At 65.2% G+C, this 17,142-nt stretch overlaps 1 protein-coding gene and 1 long non-coding RNA gene across 5 annotated transcripts; one reads left to right on the top strand and one right to left on the bottom strand.

Annotated features, from left to right (window-relative positions):
* The first annotated feature begins 1,661 nt into the window (after positions 1-1,661).
* ATP1A3 (ATPase Na+/K+ transporting subunit alpha 3) lies at positions 1,662-13,984 on the top strand. 2 transcript variants are annotated; one of them, XM_090053077.1, is made up of 23 exons: positions 1,662-1,752; positions 3,482-3,571; positions 3,721-3,780; positions 3,878-4,081; positions 4,248-4,361; positions 4,470-4,604; positions 4,688-4,805; positions 4,923-5,191; positions 5,578-5,776; positions 6,001-6,110; positions 6,263-6,397; positions 8,449-8,641; positions 8,949-9,124; positions 9,299-9,435; positions 10,852-11,002; positions 11,158-11,326; positions 11,730-11,884; positions 12,428-12,551; positions 12,639-12,784; positions 12,985-13,115; positions 13,199-13,300; positions 13,380-13,471; positions 13,553-13,984. In XM_090053077.1, exons 1-23 carry the CDS (start codon positions 1,747-1,749, stop codon positions 13,579-13,581), a joined length of 3,045 nt encoding a protein of 1,014 aa, XP_089909203.1. In that variant the 5' UTR covers positions 1,662-1,746; the 3' UTR covers positions 13,582-13,984. The 2 variants fall into 2 exon arrangements, with proteins under 2 accessions (XP_089909203.1, XP_089909202.1); XM_090053076.1 differs by having other exon boundaries at positions 1,665-1,752; positions 3,443-3,571.
* On the bottom strand, positions 9,442-13,061 carry LOC149861738 (uncharacterized). Of its 3 annotated transcripts, none has more exons than XR_016443107.1 (3): positions 12,948-13,061; positions 11,201-11,349; positions 9,442-9,908 (listed from the first exon to the last, which is right to left on the bottom strand). It is a non-coding gene; the product is annotated as an uncharacterized LOC149861738 (long non-coding RNA). The 3 variants fall into 3 exon arrangements; XR_016443106.1 differs by lacking the exon at positions 12,948-13,061 and adding an exon at positions 12,406-12,524; XR_016443105.1 differs by lacking the exon at positions 12,948-13,061 and adding an exon at positions 12,361-12,497.
* Positions 13,985-17,142: the final 3,158 nt, after the last annotated feature.

The raw sequence follows: 17,142 nt of genomic DNA, 5'->3' as shown, positions 1-17,142 counted from the left end.
TGGGGCTCAGTGGGGAGTGCTAATGGGGGGCAAGGGGGAGAAAGCCGCCCCCGTTTGTTGGCCCTGCCTGTTATGCAACTTAGATGTAAATTGCCGCGGGCGTGCGAGGGGGGGCAGGAGCCCCCCCCCTCCCTGCAGACGGCCGCGGCCCTGCTCCCTGGCCCGGGGCTCCTCCCTTCTCGCGGGGGCTGCGGCCCTGCGCTCCCCCGCCCGCAGCAAAAGCCAGGCTGGGGGATCCCCGCCAAGCCATGTTAAGGTGGGGGGGGTCCTGCCTCGTGCCCCATTGGCTCGAGACAGCTGCTGTGAAACCAGACGTGTCGTCACCCCCGGGCGCTGGAAGGAAAAGGCTGAGGGTCGCCCCCCACGTCCCCTCCCCCAGCCCTGCTGGAGCCCCCACTCCCGACGTGGAGGCTCTTCCGAGCCCCGCTCACTCGCGGCCGCAGCCCTGGCTGCGCCCCCTCCCCCGCTCCGGGGCTGCTGCGGGAAGAGTGGGGGCGGGGGCACCCGGGGGTCTCAGTCGCCCCGGGGACAAGGGCAGCCCAAGGTGACGAGGACGCGCAGCCCCGGAGCTGGCCCGGGGCGGTTTGCAGGGCAGCCCCCCCCACGCGGGCACGGGCTTGCGGCGGGAGTCTGGTCCCGGCCGATGCCGCGAGTTTCCCAGGCCTCAGACACGCCCCCAGCCGGGGGGCGGTGCCCGGGCCCGGCGGAGCTGTCCCTTCAGCACCGCGGGCGGGGCGGCGGGCTGCGGGTTTGGGCTGCGGCAGCGGCATCCATGTCGATGCCGGGTGCGCGGCTTAACCCTCTCCCTGCCGCGTCGCAGTCTCTTGTCCCGTGTACTGGGGGGGTTGGGGGTGTCTCCCCCCAGGCTTGTGGGACCCCCCGGGCAGATCTCGGGGGGGTTCCTCGCACCCTGTCGCCCCCCACGCAGCCCAGGAATTCGGTCCTCCCCGCGCCGTTGCCATGCCAGCGCCGCCCCTCCCACCTCCCCGTCTCCAGGCAGCCGCGTTGCCATGGCGATGGGCTAGAGGGATGCTGCAGTGACGCTGGGATGCGGCCAGCGGGAAACCCTTTTGTGGGGGGGTAGCGGGCTGCTGGTGGGGAGTGAGGGGCACCAGTTGCGGGGCGCTGCGGGGCGGGAACGAGGGGCACCAGCTGGGCTATGGGCAGGGGCTGCCGTCGGAAGCGGCGGGCACCAGTTGGGCTGTGCGGGGGCTGCAGGGCGGGAGCGAGGGGCACCAGCTGCGTGTTGGGGGGGCGGGACTCAGCTACACACCCCAGAGGGGTCAGTCCCCCACACCCCGGCCCTCATTAGCCAATCTAGTTACCCCCTCTCCTCCCTTACCACCCCTGCGTGGCGTGGGGGGAAAGTTCACTCTGACCCCTACTGACGGCAGCCCTCCCCTCTCCAAAATCGGCGGATTGCACCCGTCCCTTCCCCCCCCGCTACGCCCACCTGCATCCACTTGCGTGGGGAGGGTCTGCGGATTGTCCTGCCCCCAAATCAGCCCCCCCGGGGCAACTGGTGGGGGCTGCAGTGGGGGGCGGGGGTCCCAGGTTTGCGGCTGGAGGGGGGGGTATCCGCAATACCGGGGGCGGGGCCCGGGCGGGGAGGGGGCGTGGCCGGCGGCGCTGATTGGCCGGCGCAGCGCAGACAGGCGGCGGCCGGCGAGTGGGGGGCTCAGTCCGCGACGCGGTTCGGCCACGGCTGCGCTTCGTCCGTGCTCTGCCCCGGGCCCGCCGGACACCATGGGGGTAGGTCCGGGGCCCACGCGTGTCCGGGGAGTGGGGGGTCTCTGTGAAGGAGCGCGTCTCCCGATCCCCACCACTGGGGTCCCAAACCCCGCGGGGAGCCCCGGGGAGGTAGTATGGGGGTCCCCCAAGCGTGACAACCCACGAGAGCCCCCGATGTGAATCCTGGGGGGAAGATCACATTGGCTCCCAACCCTCCCCCCTGAGCCCCCCATAGCTGTTTCTGCCCCCTTGCATGATTCCTTTCACGCGTGATTCTGCTCCCCAACGCATGTCCCCCCGCATCTCCGGGCTTTCCCTTCTGCTAGTCACTCTTTTGGGGAAGAGGGGTCTGTGGCAATTTGGGGTCTCCCGAGGTCCTGGCGGGGGGTTCTGGCAGTCCCTCCCACGCGTGATCTCCCCGCGTAGAGGGGGAGGTTGCGAGGGGCAGAGCCGGGCTGGTGTCACCTTGCCGAGAAGGAGACAGACGGACCCTTCCTCCGCTTTCCCGCCCCCCCCCCCGGCGGGAATCTGGTCACGTGCCAGCGGCGGGGCTACGTCACACGTGGGGGGGCGGGGGGGAAGCTGCGTGCTGATTCTCCGACCCCCCCGTGCCACGTGACGTGTGTCCTCTATTAGGGGGCATTGCATTGCCCCCCCCAGAGGGGGTATTAAATGCCGGGGGGCTTTAAGGACACGCGTGGGGGGGTCATGCGAGGAGGCGGGACCTAGAGCTGTCCGCAGTGCTGGCGGCAAGCCAGGTCTGCCGGGGGTTAGCCCCCCCTAGATTCACCCCTTTTTGATCCCATAAAGAGGTCGCCCCCCACGCGTGTCTGCGGGGTGCGGGGTCTATTAGGGATGCCCCCTTCCTCCTTACATCCACACCCGTCACCCCTTCCCCCCAGCCCGTCTGGAGCCGGATTAACTGGAGCAGCTGATCCGACAATCCCATGGAGGGGGAGGGGGGGCTTCTTACGTGGGGAGGAGGGAGGGGAAGAACCACGTGAGTCGCGCGTGGGGCCACTTATGTGGGTTCAGGGGTGCTGGGGAGACCCTCACGTCTACCCCGCATGGGAGGGCCGGAGGGTTAGGGGGGCTGTCATGCGTGGGGGGCTGAAGGTGATTATGGAGGATCTGGGGGTCACTAGGCAAAGAGGGGGGAACACCAGTTCTGTCATGAGTGGGGGCTGGGAATGGAGGATGGGGCTGGCAGGGAAAGAGGTGGGGATACAGTTGTCATGCGTGGGCGGGGTGCTGCAGTCAGAACCCAGCCTCTTGGAAGACTTATTAAACACTCGTGGGGGCCCTGGGGTTGGATCCCACCCACCTGTGAACCCATTAGTTACGCGTGGGGCTCCTGGTGTTGGACCTCGGCCCCTTGGAGGACCTCTTAGTGTCGCGCGGGGGATGCTGGGTCGGACCCCCGCCCATTGGAAGACCCATAAATCACACGCGGGGGTCCTGGAGTCCAACCCCAGCCCTTGTAAGAGCCATTACCTACTCGTGGGGTCCTGAGGTTGAACTCCAGTCCCTTGGAGGCCCCGCACATCAGTCGCGAGTGGGGTCTGTCCTCCAGCAGGGGGCGTGGAGGATGAGGTCACGCGTGGGTGTGGGTGGGGTGTCACCGCAGGCCGGCATGGGGCGCCGTCGCCCCACCCCCCGCGCTAACGCGCCCCCACGTGTGTCCGCACCCCCCTCGCACCCCCCCACGCAGTACGGCCGCTCTGACAGCTACCGCGTGGCTACCACGCAGGACAAGGGCAATGAGAAGGACTCGCCCCAGAAGGGCTCCAAGGGCGCCAAGGCCCGCGACCTCGATGACCTCAAGAAGGAGGTGGCCATGGTGAGTGGGAGCAGGAACCCCGGGGGAGCGGTCGCGCGTGGGGGCGGGGTGGGGGCTTCATGCTGGGACCTGGAGGGGACAGGGGAGGCCGAGGGGGCGGTGCCCGACTCGGGGGGCTGAGGCGGGGTCTCACTGCCCCCCGCCCCTAGACCGAGCACAAGATGTCCATCGAGGAGGTCTGCCGGAAGTACAACACGGACTGCGTGCAGGTGAGGGGGCCCGACCGCCCCAGCCCCGCTCCCCTGCGGGGTCCCGCCCGCCTGCGGGCCGCCTGGCCGGCTTGGGGTAACGCCCCCGCCCCCCCAGGGCCTGACCCACAGCAAAGCCGCGGAGATCCTGGCGCGCGACGGCCCCAACGCGCTCACGCCGCCGCCCACGACCCCCGAGTGGGTCAAGTTCTGCCGCCAGCTCTTCGGTGGCTTCTCCATCCTGCTCTGGATCGGCGCCATCCTCTGCTTCCTGGCCTACGGCATCCTGGCCGGCACGGAGGACGAGCCCTCCAACGACAACGTGAGCCCCGGCCTGGGGGCGGGGCCGGGCGAAGGGGGCGGGGCCTGAGGGGAGAGGCGCTCAGTGGGCCTGGGGGCCGGGCCCAGCGGGACGTGTCGGAGCGGGCGGGTGGGGGCCCTTCCGGAGGGGCTGGGGGAGTAACGCTCAGCTCCCCCTCCCCCACCAGCTGTATCTCGGCATCGTGCTGGCCGCCGTGGTCATCATCACCGGCTGCTTCTCCTACTATCAAGAGGCCAAAAGCTCCAAAATCATGGAGTCCTTCAAGAACATGGTGCCCCAGGTCCGGGGAGGGACGGAACAGGGGCTGCGAGGCGGGGGCGGGAGGGCGCCGGCAGGGCTGGGGGGTCCTGCCCGAGGGTCCCTGACTCGGCCGTGCCCCCCCCCCCAGCAAGCCCTGGTGATCCGCGAGGGCGAGAAGATGCAGCTGAACGCGGAGGAGGTGGTCGTCGGAGACCTCGTGGAGGTCAAGGGCGGAGACCGGGTCCCCGCCGATCTGCGCATCATCTCGGCCCATGGCTGCAAGGTGAGCCCCCCAGACCCCTCGGGGACACCAGTTCCCCGCCCCGCGGCCGGTCCCACGCTTGGAGCCAACCCCGCCCCCCCCAGGTGGATAACTCGTCGCTGACGGGCGAATCCGAGCCGCAGACCCGCTCCCCCGACTGCACCCACGACAACCCGCTGGAGACCCGCAACATCACCTTCTTCTCCACTAACTGCGTGGAGGGTGAGTGCGGGGGCGGCGCGGCGGCGGGGGGCCCCGCCAGGGTGGGGAGGCGGGGGTGCGGGTCAGGAGGGAGGGCTGCGGCGGCGGGGCCGCCCTGACCCCCGCCCACCGCCGCAGGCACGGCCCGGGGCGTGGTGATCGCCACGGGCGACCGCACGGTGATGGGCCGCATCGCCACGCTGGCCTCGGGGCTGGAGGTGGGCAAGACCCCGATCGCAGTAGAGATCGAGCACTTCATCCAGCTCATCACCGGCGTCGCCGTCTTCCTCGGCGTCTCCTTCTTCGTGCTCTCGCTCATTCTGGGCTACACCTGGCTCGAGGCCGTCATCTTCCTCATCGGCATCATCGTCGCCAACGTGCCCGAGGGGCTGCTGGCCACCGTCACCGTGAGCGCCCGGCCGGGGCGGCAGGGACAGAGGGGCGCGGGGGTAGAGACCCCCTGGACAGGGGCCCTAGGGGGTCCTGGGGGGAAAGCGAGGGGGCACAGACCGCCAAGGGCGGCTGGGAAGGGGCCTAGGGGCCCTCAGGGGTGCTGGGGAGGAAGCAGAAGCAACCAGGTTTCGCTGGGGGGGGATAAGGAGGGGTCTAGGGACCGCCGGGGGGCCCAGGGGGAGGCAGAGACGCCCCAGGGGGGCACTGGGATGTGGGGGGGGGCTCTAGAGACCACCGCGGGGCGGGGGGGGGAGCGGGCTGGGGGCGCCGGGGGCCTAGGGGCGGGGCTAGCGACTACGGGCCGCAGGGGCCGGGCACCCGTGACGCCGGCCGCCCCCAGGTGTGCCTGACGCTGACGGCAAAGCGCATGGCGCGCAAGAACTGCCTGGTGAAGAACCTGGAGGCGGTGGAGACGCTCGGCTCCACCTCCACCATCTGCTCCGACAAGACCGGCACCCTCACGCAGAACCGCATGACCGTGGCCCACATGTGGTTCGACAACCAGATCCACGAGGCCGACACCACCGAGGACCAGTCCGGTCAGCCGGGCGCGGGCGGCGGGCGGCTCTGGGGGCGGGGCCTGCGGAAGGGAGAGGGGTATGGACTCGGGGGCGGAGGCTGGCACTCGGGGGCGGGGCTTGGGAGCGTCGGGGCGGAGGCAGGCAGGAGGGGGCTTCCCGGGGGACGCAGAAGCTGGGAGGGGCCCTGGGGGCGGGGCTAGGGGCTTTGGGGGCTCCCTGACCCCGCCATTCGCCCCTCCCAGGCACGGCCTTCGACAAGAGCTCGGCCACGTGGGTGGCTCTGTCGCACATCGCGGGACTCTGCAACCGCGCCGTCTTCAAGGGGGGGCAGGACAACGTGCCCATCCTCAAGGTGGGGGCTGGGAACCATGGGGAGTGGGGTGGGGACCAGAGGTGGGCTGGGAGTGCAGGAGGGATGGGGGGCTTCGGGAGGGTGTCCTGGGGGCAGAGTTGGGGGGGGGCCTTGGGGGTGCCGGCCCCTGCTCTGACCCTCGCCCCCCGCAGCGGGACGTGGCCGGAGATGCGTCGGAGTCGGCACTGCTCAAGTGCATTGAGCTGTCGTCTGGCTCCGTGAAACTCATGCGGGAGCGGAACAAGAAGGTGGCCGAGATCCCCTTCAACTCCACCAACAAGTACCAGGTAAGGGGGGGCATGCCCCGCCCTGCCCCCCACACCCTCTTCATCAGCACCAAGTATCAGCTTTAGGACCATAAGCTCCACCCCCTGTATGCAGGGGCCACAAAACCCCACCCCTAGGTTCTTCATCATCACCAAGTACCAGGCAGACGGATACTAAGCCTCACCCCTAGATCACCTTCATCATCACCAAGTACCACCTTCAGGACCTTAAGCCCCGCCCCCTCCTCCAGGCCCCCACCCAGTGACCCCAAACCCCACTCCTAGATGCCCTTCATCATCAAGTACCAGGTACAGTGGGGTCAGGCAATTATTTCAGGCAGAGGGCCACTTACTGAAACCTGGCAAGCTATGGAGGGCCACATGGGTAGCCCTGCCCCTGGACATGTCCTGCCCCTGGTCACCATCTTGGGACTGAATGTCCCACCTCGTACCCCCTCACCTTTGCTACCAGAAGTACTCTGTTCAGTAAGGGGTTTTGCCATCTCAGAACCAGAAAAATACTAAATTATATTCTAAAAAGCACACATTGAAAACATTCATTAATTTGATTTCAAAAACTACTTTTGGCCTGGTTTACATGGGTCTCTGTAGTGCACATAGATGTGATCGCACAATAGCTTAAAATTAAGTCTTACACTTGTTTATTGTGGGGGGCTGTAGGTGTTACGTTGAGGGAGCATGTGGGTGCGTGTGGATATGTGGGGTGTGGGTGGGTATGGGGTTTGTGGGAGGTTGGGTGGCTGGGGTGTGGGAGGGGGTGTGGGTGTGTTCATGTATGGCAGTGCAAGGCAGGGGTATGGGTGCATGTGTATGGTGGGGTGTGCTTGTAGGACTTGCACTACAAACAGACACATGCTGCCCCTGCCAACACACATGCTGGTGCTCACATGTGCTGCCCCTGCTGACACACATGCACGCTGTCTGGACATGCTGTCACTTACACACACACTGCCCCTGTCTGGAAATGCGCGCGCGCGTGCACACACACACACACACACACACACGCTGCCCCTACCCACGCACACGCTGCCCCTGCCCACATGTGCACATGCACACACACAAATGATGCCCTTGCCCACATGCACGCACAAACACATGCTCACACATGCTGCCCCTGCCTGTGCATGCACACAGGCACGCACACACACATGCACGTTGCCCCTGCCTGCACACACAAGCATGCACTCAGTCACACTCTCTGCCCCTGCCTGTACAGAAACCCCTCTCTGCCCCCCATATGGGCGAGGCCCCATGCTTCTGGGTCCAGCCATGCAGCTGGGAGTCACCAGCTGGTGGTGGAGCAGGGTGGGGGCAGGAAGCAGGAAAATGGCTGGGGTGGAATGGGCAGGGCTGGGCTCCTGTGTCCTGCAGCCAGCTCCTCCTGGGTCCTTCTGCCCCTGGCTCCTGTAGTCTTTGACAGGAACAGATAAATATTTTCTAAATTTTGTAGGCTTTCCATGTGCCAGATAGAATGGCCTTGTGGGCCAGATCTGACTTGCAGGCCATATTTTGCCCACCCCTGAGCTATTAGGAACCCTAAGCCCTGCCCCTGTTATCCTGGCCTCACCCCCCTAGTACTCCAAAACCTTACCCCTCGATCCCCTTCATCACCCCAGCTATTAAGAACCCTAAGCTGCACCCACTTGTGGAAGCCCAGCTCCCAGCATCTGAAACCCCACCCCTAGACCCCATTCTTCACCACCAAGTCCCACTAAGCCCACCCCCCCATACCCCATCCACTCCCCCAACCTGTACCACATAGAGGGACCCTAAGCCCTGCCTCCTTTCCCCAGGCCCCGCCCCCATCTCCCCCACTATCCCCTTTGAGTGCAAGGGGTGAATTTAAAAGCCCCAGCTGTTCCCCAAGCTCTGCTTTCAAGCAGGGGGATCCTGGGGGCTGTGCATCTGACCATCCCAGGGGGCTTGGGAGATTCCCAGCCTGCTCTGGGGGGCATCCCCTAAATTGGAGCCTGTACCTCTGCAGGGGCTTGGGTGGGAGCATTTTTGGAGTGCTTTAGGGGGCCCCTGACTTCTGCCTCTGGCTTCCCCAGCTCTCCATCCACGAGACTGAGGACCCCAATGACAATCGGTACCTGCTGGTGATGAAGGGGGCCCCTGAGCGCATCCTGGACCGCTGCTCCACCATCGTGTTCAATGGCAAGGAACAGCCGCTGGACGAGGAGATGAAGGAGGCCTTCCAGAATGCCTACCTGGAGCTGGGGGGCCTGGGCGAGCGCGTCCTTGGTACAGCCTGGCGTGGGGGAGTTCAGGGCACTGGGGGACCCTGGAGGGCTCTGCAAGGTTCAGGGATGGGGGTGAGGGATGTCTAGGGGACTTTGGAGGGGTCTGGGGGGCAGGGGGGTGAGGGGTGTCTGGGACATCCAGAATGGATCTGGGAGACCCAAAATGGCGGGGACCCTGGAGCAGTCTGGAAATGTGGGGAGGGAGGGAACATGGGGTGTCTAGGGGACCCCGGAGGGGTGTCTGGTGCTTGGGAGGCCTGAAAATGTGGGGCACAGGTGGGTCTAACCCCCCGGGACCCTCCCCCCAGGCTTCTGCCACTATTACCTGCCTGAGGACCAATATCCCAAGGGCTTTGCCTTCGACTGTGATGATGTCAACTTCACTACTGAAAACCTCTGCTTCGTGGGGCTCATGTCAATGATCGATCCCCCCCGTGCCGCTGTGCCCGATGCTGTGGGCAAGTGCCGCAGCGCTGGCATCAAGGTGGTGTGCCCTGCTAGGCTGGGGGGAGGGGAGAAGACTGGGGTGCTGCTGGCTCTGGGGTAGGCATTACAGACCTGGGATGTGGCTAGATCTGGGGTGGGGGGATGGTGTACGTATGTTGGAGGGGGGTGGGGCAGTCCTTACTCCCTCATGCTTGAACCCTGCCCCTCACAGGTGATCATGGTGACAGGCGACCACCCCATCACAGCCAAGGCCATTGCTAAGGGAGTGGGCATCATCTCTGAGGGCAATGAGACAGTGGAGGACATTGCTGCCCGCCTCAACATCCCTGTCAGCCAGGTCAACCCCAGGTGAGGCAGGGGGAGGGTCTAGGGGCTGGGTGTCACAAAGCCATGAGGTGCAGCTGGCTCTGGGGTGGGTGTTGGGGCTGGTTTCACAGGCCTGGGATGCAGCTGGCTCTGGATCCACCTGGCACAGAGGGATGGCAGCTATGATTCTGTGACTTCCAGAAGGCTTCAACACAGTTTGCCCAGTTCTGGTGGGCAAACTGAGGGGCTGTGGCACTGTTGACTGCATGGTCGCATGGGTGGCAAACTGGCTCCAGGGGCACACCCAGGGGGTGGGGGTGGACGGGTCCATGTCGACCTGGGAGGGTGTGGGCAGCGGAGTCCCCCAGGGCTCGGTCCTTGGGTCGGTGCTGTTCAACATCTTCATTAGTGACCGGGACGAGGGTGTGGAGAGCACCCTGTTCAAGTTCGCTGATGACACCAAGCTGTGGGGTAAAGTGAATCCACTGGCAGGCAGGCACCGCATCCAGGCCGACCTGCAGAGGTTGGAGACGTGGGCGGATCTGAACAGGATGCGGTTCAACAAGGACAAGTGCAGGGTGCTGCACCTGGGGAGAGGGGACCAGCATTATGGTTATAGGTTAGGGGATGCCCCTCTCGGGGGCAGAGAGGGATCTTGGAGTGAATATGAATATGAGTCGCCAGTGCGACGAAGCAATGATGCAGGACAGGGTGTGGTTGGCTCTGCCTAACAGGGGCATCACTAACAGGTCCAGAGAGATCTTGCTCCCCCTCTATGCGGCGCTGGTCAGGCCGTTGCTGGAGCCCTATGTCCAGTTCTGGGCGCCACACTTCAGGAGGAACGTGGGGAACCTGGAGAGGGTCCAGAGGAGGCCTCTCGTATGGTTGGGGGCCTCCGTGCCCAGGCCTAGGAGGAGAGGCTGAGGGACCTGAATCTCTTCAGTCTCCGCAAGAGGAGACTGAGGGGGATCTTGTGGCTGCCTACAACCTTATCAGGGGCCAGCAGCAGGGACTCGGGGAAAGTCTGTTCTCCAGGGCCCCCCTTGGAGTCACCAGGAGCAATGGCCACAAGCTGAGGGAGGATAGGTTTAGGTTGGATATTAGGAAGAACTACTTCACGGTAAGGGTGGCCAGAGCCTGGAATAGGCTTCCCAGAGAGGTGGTGCTCTCACCTTCCCTGGAGATCTTCAAGAGGAGACTGGACAGGCACCTGGCTGGGGTCTTATGACCCCTGCCACCCCCAGTGCTCCTTCCTGCCCCTGGCAGGGGGTCGGACTAGATGATCTGTCTGGGTCCCTTCCCACTCATTGACTCTATGATTCTATGACCAGGGCTGGGCATCCCAGGGCCCCATTCCCTGCCTTTGAAATCCAGCCATCTCTGGGGAGGGGGGCAGGCCAGCCCCCTTCTCCCCCGCAATTCCAGGTCCCAGCTCTGACCTCTGTCCTGCCCACCCAGGGATGCCAAGGCCTGTGTGATCCATGGCACGGACCTGAAGGACATGACAGTGGAGCAGATTGACGAGATCCTGCAGAACCACACTGAGATCGTCTTCGCCCGCACTTCACCCCAGCAGAAGCTCATCATCGTAGAGGGATGCCAGCGTCAGGTTGGCACTGCCCAGACATCCCGATGACCCCAAGACCCCCACATCCCTCCATGAATCCCCCGTGACCCCTCCAAATCCCCCCACAACCCCATCTCTGACCCCCAGCTGGAGCTGGGGCCCCCCAGGTTGACACTGCCTTGTGCCCCCCCTGGCAGGGGGCGATCGTTGCAGTGACTGGGGATGGTGTGAATGACTCACCAGCACTGAAGAAGGCTGATATTGGTGTGGCTATGGGCATTGCCGGCTCTGATGTGTCCAAGCAGGCAGCTGACATGATCCTGCTGGATGACAACTTTGCCTCCATTGTCACCGGCGTCGAGGAGGGTCTGTGGAGCTGGGGGCAGAGCCTGGGAAAAGGAGAAGGGGCTTGAGCAGTGGGCATCGTACCTCAAGGGAGGGGGCACAGCCAAGTGGTGGGCAGTGCGTTGGAGCATGGAGTATGTAAAAATGGTGGAGAAGCTGGGCTAGGTGGAGGCATGGCCAAACAGTAAGCAGAGCCAGGGGGTGGGTGGAGCTTTGGGGTGTGAGGTAGGGGAGGGGTAAGACCAAGTGGCAGGTGGGGCTTTGGGGCAAGGCTGGGTGTGTAGGGTGTATGTAAAGGAGGTGGAGGAGAGGAGAGGAGGGAGCTGGGGCAGGGGGATGCCTGGGTTCTCCCCAGCTGTGGGAGTGGGGCAGGGAGCCCAGATGTCTGGGTTCTCACACATCTGGCCTCCCTGCCACCCCACAGGGCGCCTGATTTTTGACAACCTGAAGAAGTCGATCGCCTACACCCTGACCAGCAACATCCCAGAGATCACCCCTTTCCTGCTCTTCATCATGGCCAACATCCCCCTGCCCCTGGGGACCATCACCATCCTGTGCATCGACTTGGGCACTGACATGGTGAGCAGCTTGGCCCCTGACCCAAAAGACTCCCCTATAACCCCAAGGGTCCACCTGGCACCCAGGGGCTTCCTTCACAAACCCTCAGGACCTCCCCATAGACCCCCCCAAGGTCCAACCAGCCTCCAGGGCCTCCCTCATAGATCCCTGGGGTCCACCCAGCCCCTCGGGACCCCCAGATAGATCCCTGGGTCTGTCCGGACCCCCCCACCCCTATAATCCCTGTGGTATCCCCCATAAATTCTAGGGACCCCCCCATAGATGCTGGGGACCTCCCCCATAACCCCCAGGAGCTCCCCCAGGCACCGTCTCCAGCTGTTGCCCCAGGTCCCTGGGGATGCCACAGGACCCCCCCCCTCCTTTCTCACAGTGATGTCGGGATCCCCAGGCATCCCTTTTCCAGCAGCCCCTAGGACCCCCCTCTCAAAATGGGGGACCTGGAGGAGGGGGTGCCAGGCCATGGGGAGCGCAGATACCTGGGTTCCCCAAGGCAGGGCGGAGGTCCCGGGGCTGGCCCTGACCTGCCACCGCCGCCCCCTCCAGGTCCCCGCCATCTCGCTGGCCTACGAAGCAGCCGAGAGCGACATCATGAAGCGGCAGCCGCGGAACCCGCGCACTGACAAGCTGGTCAACGAGCGGCTCATCAGCATGGCCTACGGGCAGATCGGTGCGGGCCGGGGCGGGCCGGGGGTTTAGGCGCCTGACGCCCGGGTGCTCTCCGGCCCCTGGGGTCTCACCCCCGCCCCACCCCCAGGCATGATCCAGGCGCTGGGCGGCTTCTTCGCCTACTTCGTCATCCTGGCCGAGAACGGCTTCCTGCCCTCGTGCCTCGTGGGCATCCGCCTCACCTGGGACGACCGCACCATCAACGACCTGGAGGACTCCTATGGGCAGCAGTGGGTGAGGCGGGACGGGGGCAGGGTTCGGGCTCGACCCCACCCCTCTTCTACAAGATGGGGCGCATGGCCTGAGGGCGGGGCCTGGTGCAGGCCCCGCCCCCGGCTTCGCACCTGCCAAGCTGAGGTTGGGGGGGTAGGGGGGTAACCCCCCACCCAGTACTAACCGGGGTGGATGGGGCCTGCCCCCGGCCCCGCCCCCAGACCTACGAGCAGCGCAAGGTGGTGGAGTTCACGTGCCACACGGCCTTCTTCGTGAGCATCGTGGTGGTGCAGTGGGCGGATCTCATCATCTGCAAGACGCGCCGCAACTCCGTCTTCCAGCAGGGCATGAAGTGAGGGGCGCGGCGGGGCACGGGCGGGGGGCGGGGCGGCCGGCTCGGGGCGGGGCCTCTATTGTCCTGCTGCCCCCGTCAAGGAACAAGATCCTGATCTTCGGGCTGTTCGAGGAGACCGCCCTGGCCGCCTTCCTCTCCTACTGCCCCGGCATGGACGTGGCCCTGCGGATGTACCCCCTCAAGTGAGCCCGGGCGCGGCTGGCGCTGGGGGCGGGCGCGTCTGCCCGCCCGCGTCTAACCGCCCGTCTGCCCCCCGTGCAGGCCCAGCTGGTGGTTCTGTGCCTTCCCCTACAGCTTCCTCATCTTCGTCTACGACGAGATCCGCAAGCTCATCCTGCGCCGGAACCCGGGAGGTGGGAGAGGGCCGGGGCTGCAGGGCGGGGCGGGGGGGCGAGGGGCTTCACCCTGGTCCTCACCCGCGCTTCCCTTTCCAGGCTGGGTGGAGAAGGAAACGTACTACTGAGCCCCCCGCCCCCGGCTCGGCCCCCGCCTGCGGACGGCCACGCCCCCCCGCCCCAGCCCTGCCCGGCGGGGGCGTGTAGGCAGAGCCCGGCGGCCCCCCCGGGGCGCCTGCAGGCTCGCGGCGGGGGGCGCGCACACCCCAGGCGGCCGGGCCGCCGCCTCGGGGCGCTGGAAGTAGAGCCCGGGCGGCCCCCATCACGGCATGTACAGGACCAAGACCCCCCGCCTCTCCTGGGGGGGGCCCCAGCCCTCCCCTGGGGGGAAGGGGGCGGGGCAGGGGGCGCCCTCCCGTCGGTCTCCCCCCTCCCCCCCATGTCGGAGTCGTGTCGTCATGTGACAAAAACCAACCAACCGGAAATGCGGATTTAACAAATAAACATGGGGAACCCCCCCCAAAAAAACCCCACTCGAGCACGTGACCTGTGTTTTTCGGGGGGCGGGACCCGAGCCCCCGGGGTGCGTGGGGGGGGACAGAGAGCCCGGGGCGGGGGCGGGGAAGCCGGGGGGGCGGGCTGCTATAGGAGGGCGTGGGGGGAGTCGGGAAACCTGAGCGTCTCCCCCCCCCCCGTGCAGGGGGCGGGTGGGGGCTCCAGACAGACCCCGGGCAGGCGGGGACCCCCCCGTCCGTGCCGCCGCCAGGGAATGGGATTTTCCGCTCCATCTGGTCCAGCCGCCGTCGCCGCGGCAACGGGAGATGGCGATTGCCATGGTGGCGAAGGGGCTGAGGGCTGGTGACGCGCTCGGGAGGCAGCCTCCACCCCCGAGGGAGCGGCCGGGCGTCAGTCCTGCCCCTGCGGCGCACGCCCCGCCCCGGGGGAGGGGCCCGCCTCCCTGCGGGTGCCTCCAGGTGGCGCTGCTTCCCCGAGGTAGGGGCTGCGGGGCAGCTGGCTCTGGGGTGGAGGTCCTCACCTCCCCATGCCCCGTACGGAACCAGAGCCGATCGTCACGCGCCCGGAGAGGGGGGCACTGCCCCCTCCCCAAGTTCACAGATGACCCCATTTCACAGCTGGGGGGAGCAGCGGATGCGCTGGCGGGCAGGGCTGGGGTCAGAGCGACATCTACACGCTGGAGGACTGGACCAAATAGGAACTCGTGAGGTTCATTAAGGACAAGTGCAAAATCTGCATTTAGGACGGCACAGTCCCGGGCAGCGGTGCAGGCTGGGGGCTGACTGGATGGGCAGCAGCTTGGCATGAATGGTCCTGGGGGGTGCTGGGGGGCAAGAAGCTGAAGCAGAGCCCAGAGGGTGCCACTGGTGCCAAACTCATCCAGGTAAACTGCAGTGAAATTGCAAAACGGCAATTTTCATCACACGCAGAAGCACTGGTAGGAGCGTTGCCAGCAGGTTGAGGGCAGTGATCCTTCCCCTCTATTCAGCACTGGAGAGACCACATCTGGAGGCCTGTGTCCAGCTGTGGCCCCCCACTGCAGAAAGGGTTGAAGAGAGTCCAGTGGAGGGCAAGGAAGAGGGTTCAGGGGCTGGAGCACAGGATGGATGAGGAGAGGCTGAGAGAAATGGGCTCGTTTAGCCTGCAGAAGAGAAGACTGAGGGGGGATTGAATAACAGCAATTAATTACCCAAAGTGGGGTTGCAAAGAGGATGGAGCTGGGCTGTTCTCAGTGATGGCAGATAAAAGAGCAAGGAGCAATGGGCTCAGGCTGCAGCAGGGAAAGTTGAGGTTAAATATTAAGAGAAACTCTAGCAAGAAGGGTGGTGAAGCACTGGGACAGGCTCCCCAGAGAGGTGGATGTTTTGAAGACCCAGCTAGATAAAGCCCTGGCTGGGATGATGTAATTGGGGCTGGTCCTGTTTGGAGCAGGGGGTTGGGCTAGATGTGACCTGAGCTCCCCTCTGACCCCCATTTCCCATGATTCTGTGCTCTCCTACTGCCCCACCGTGGACGTGGCCCTGCTGATGTAGCCCCTCATGTCATCCTGGGGGTGTAGGAGAGGCATTTGGGAGGTATAGACTTTTCTTGGGGTCCCTGGGGCTGTGGGTTGGGAGTGAGGGGCACCAGGAGGATTGGTTGCCTGGGTTCTCTGGGAGGGGAGTGAGGACACCTGGGTTCCCAGACAACCCAGGTGTCCAGACACGTAGCCCCCTGCTCCAGGCCTCGGTCTGAGAGAGAACATGATCAAGGTGGTGGAAAAGGGTGAGTGTGAAAGAGGAGGGATGGAAAGGAGGAGTGTAAGGGGAGGGAGAGAAAGGGGGAGTGTGACAGAGGGAAGAGAGGAGGAATGAAGAGTAGAGGGGTGGGGGACAGAGGGAACCGGGCAGGGGGAAGGAAGGAGTGGATGACAAACAGAAGGAAAGAGAATGAGAGAGACCTGCTGGGGAGGGGTGTGAAGGGGGCAGAGAAAGAGTGGGACACGTGTATGTGTGGGGGGGTGGTAGTTGTGCAGCAGTGTCCAGGCTTGCTCACATCCCACCCATCTCCACACGCGTGTGCCCGGGTTGTCTCACCAGGGAGCAGTGTCTGCCCATCCGTCCTTCACGCACAGAACCCGTGTGTCCCTGAGATGCGTGGAGCAGAGCCACTGCCATCCAGCAGGGGGTGGTAGCAGCACACCCACGCAGGCAGAACCCAGGCACGGCTGGGCAGAGTCCAGCACCTGAGTACTGGGCCAGGGGCCTGAGTACCAGGCCAGGTAGAAGCCACAGCCAGGATTGGGGCCACCCGGATGCTGGAGACACCTCCACCAGACAGAGCTGGCCCCCGGGACCCTGGACACTTGGCTCTCCCTGCCGTGGAGGGAAGGGGGTCTGAGGGTTCAGAGTGGGGGTGCAGGGAGCCCAGACACCCCGGATCTCCAGAGGGGAGTAGGGTCGGAGGGCGGGGGGCGGGTTTGCAGCCCAGACACCTGGGTCCTCCTCATGCCCCTGGTGCCACCGCCCGAACAAAGGCTCTGATGTTAGTGGGGGGATGGGGCTGCTGATGTGGGTCCCTGCATTAGCCCAATGATAATATCTTGCTGTCACAAGGGAAAGAGGTGGAAGTGGTGACAGGGCTGTGGCTGGCAGCCAAGGAGGTGGGCACTGGGGATGGCGCTGCTCCCTGGCCCCTGCATAGATCTTCAGTGTCCCCTTGGGACTCCAGGGGGCCCGTGGCTGTGGGGGGCAAGGTGCGGGGGGCTCCACGGGGCACTGTGCGGTGGTCAATGTCGGTATCAGTCCAGCTGGGGCCACAGTGGCCACTGGGGGCCACTAGGGGGCATTAGACATATTGTAGTCTCTTTGGTCTGAGGGGAAACTAGGGGGTGCTGAACTGGTCATGAGGGAGCGGGGGCCAGGCTCAGGCCAGGCCCCTGGCCCCTGCCAGATGCTGCCCTCAGCTGGGTCCCTGCCTGCTGCACCTGTCCCTGCCCTGATGGCCTCCTGCCACTGGAAGCTCATGGCCATAGTCCTGCTGACCATCCTCGGCCTGCTGGGCAGTGAGCTGGGTGCTGGGTTTCCTCCGGCTCTGTGGTCTGGGGGACTTGGAGCAGGGGGGTCTGGGAGCCTGGAAGCCTGGGTTCTCCCCTGGACCTGGACCTAGATACCTGGGTTGTCCCCTAGATCTAA

This window comes from Crocodylus siamensis, chromosome 6 (genome assembly GCF_052110815.1).
Source record: "Crocodylus siamensis isolate JL-2025a chromosome 6, ASM5211081v1, whole genome shotgun sequence".
NCBI classification, from domain to species: domain Eukaryota; kingdom Metazoa; phylum Chordata; order Crocodylia; family Crocodylidae; genus Crocodylus; species Crocodylus siamensis.
This window is presented reverse-complemented; position numbering and strand designations above follow the sequence as displayed.

Coding starts and splice junctions, on each gene's coding strand:
- ATP1A3 (XM_090053076.1), top strand. Junction 9,436..10,851: donor GTCAGCCAGGTCAACCCCAG/GTGAGGCAGGGG, acceptor CTGCCCACCCAG/GGATGCCAAGGCCTGTGTGA. Junction 11,327..11,729: donor TGTCACCGGCGTCGAGGAGG/GTCTGTGGAGCT, acceptor GCCACCCCACAG/GGCGCCTGATTTTTGACAAC.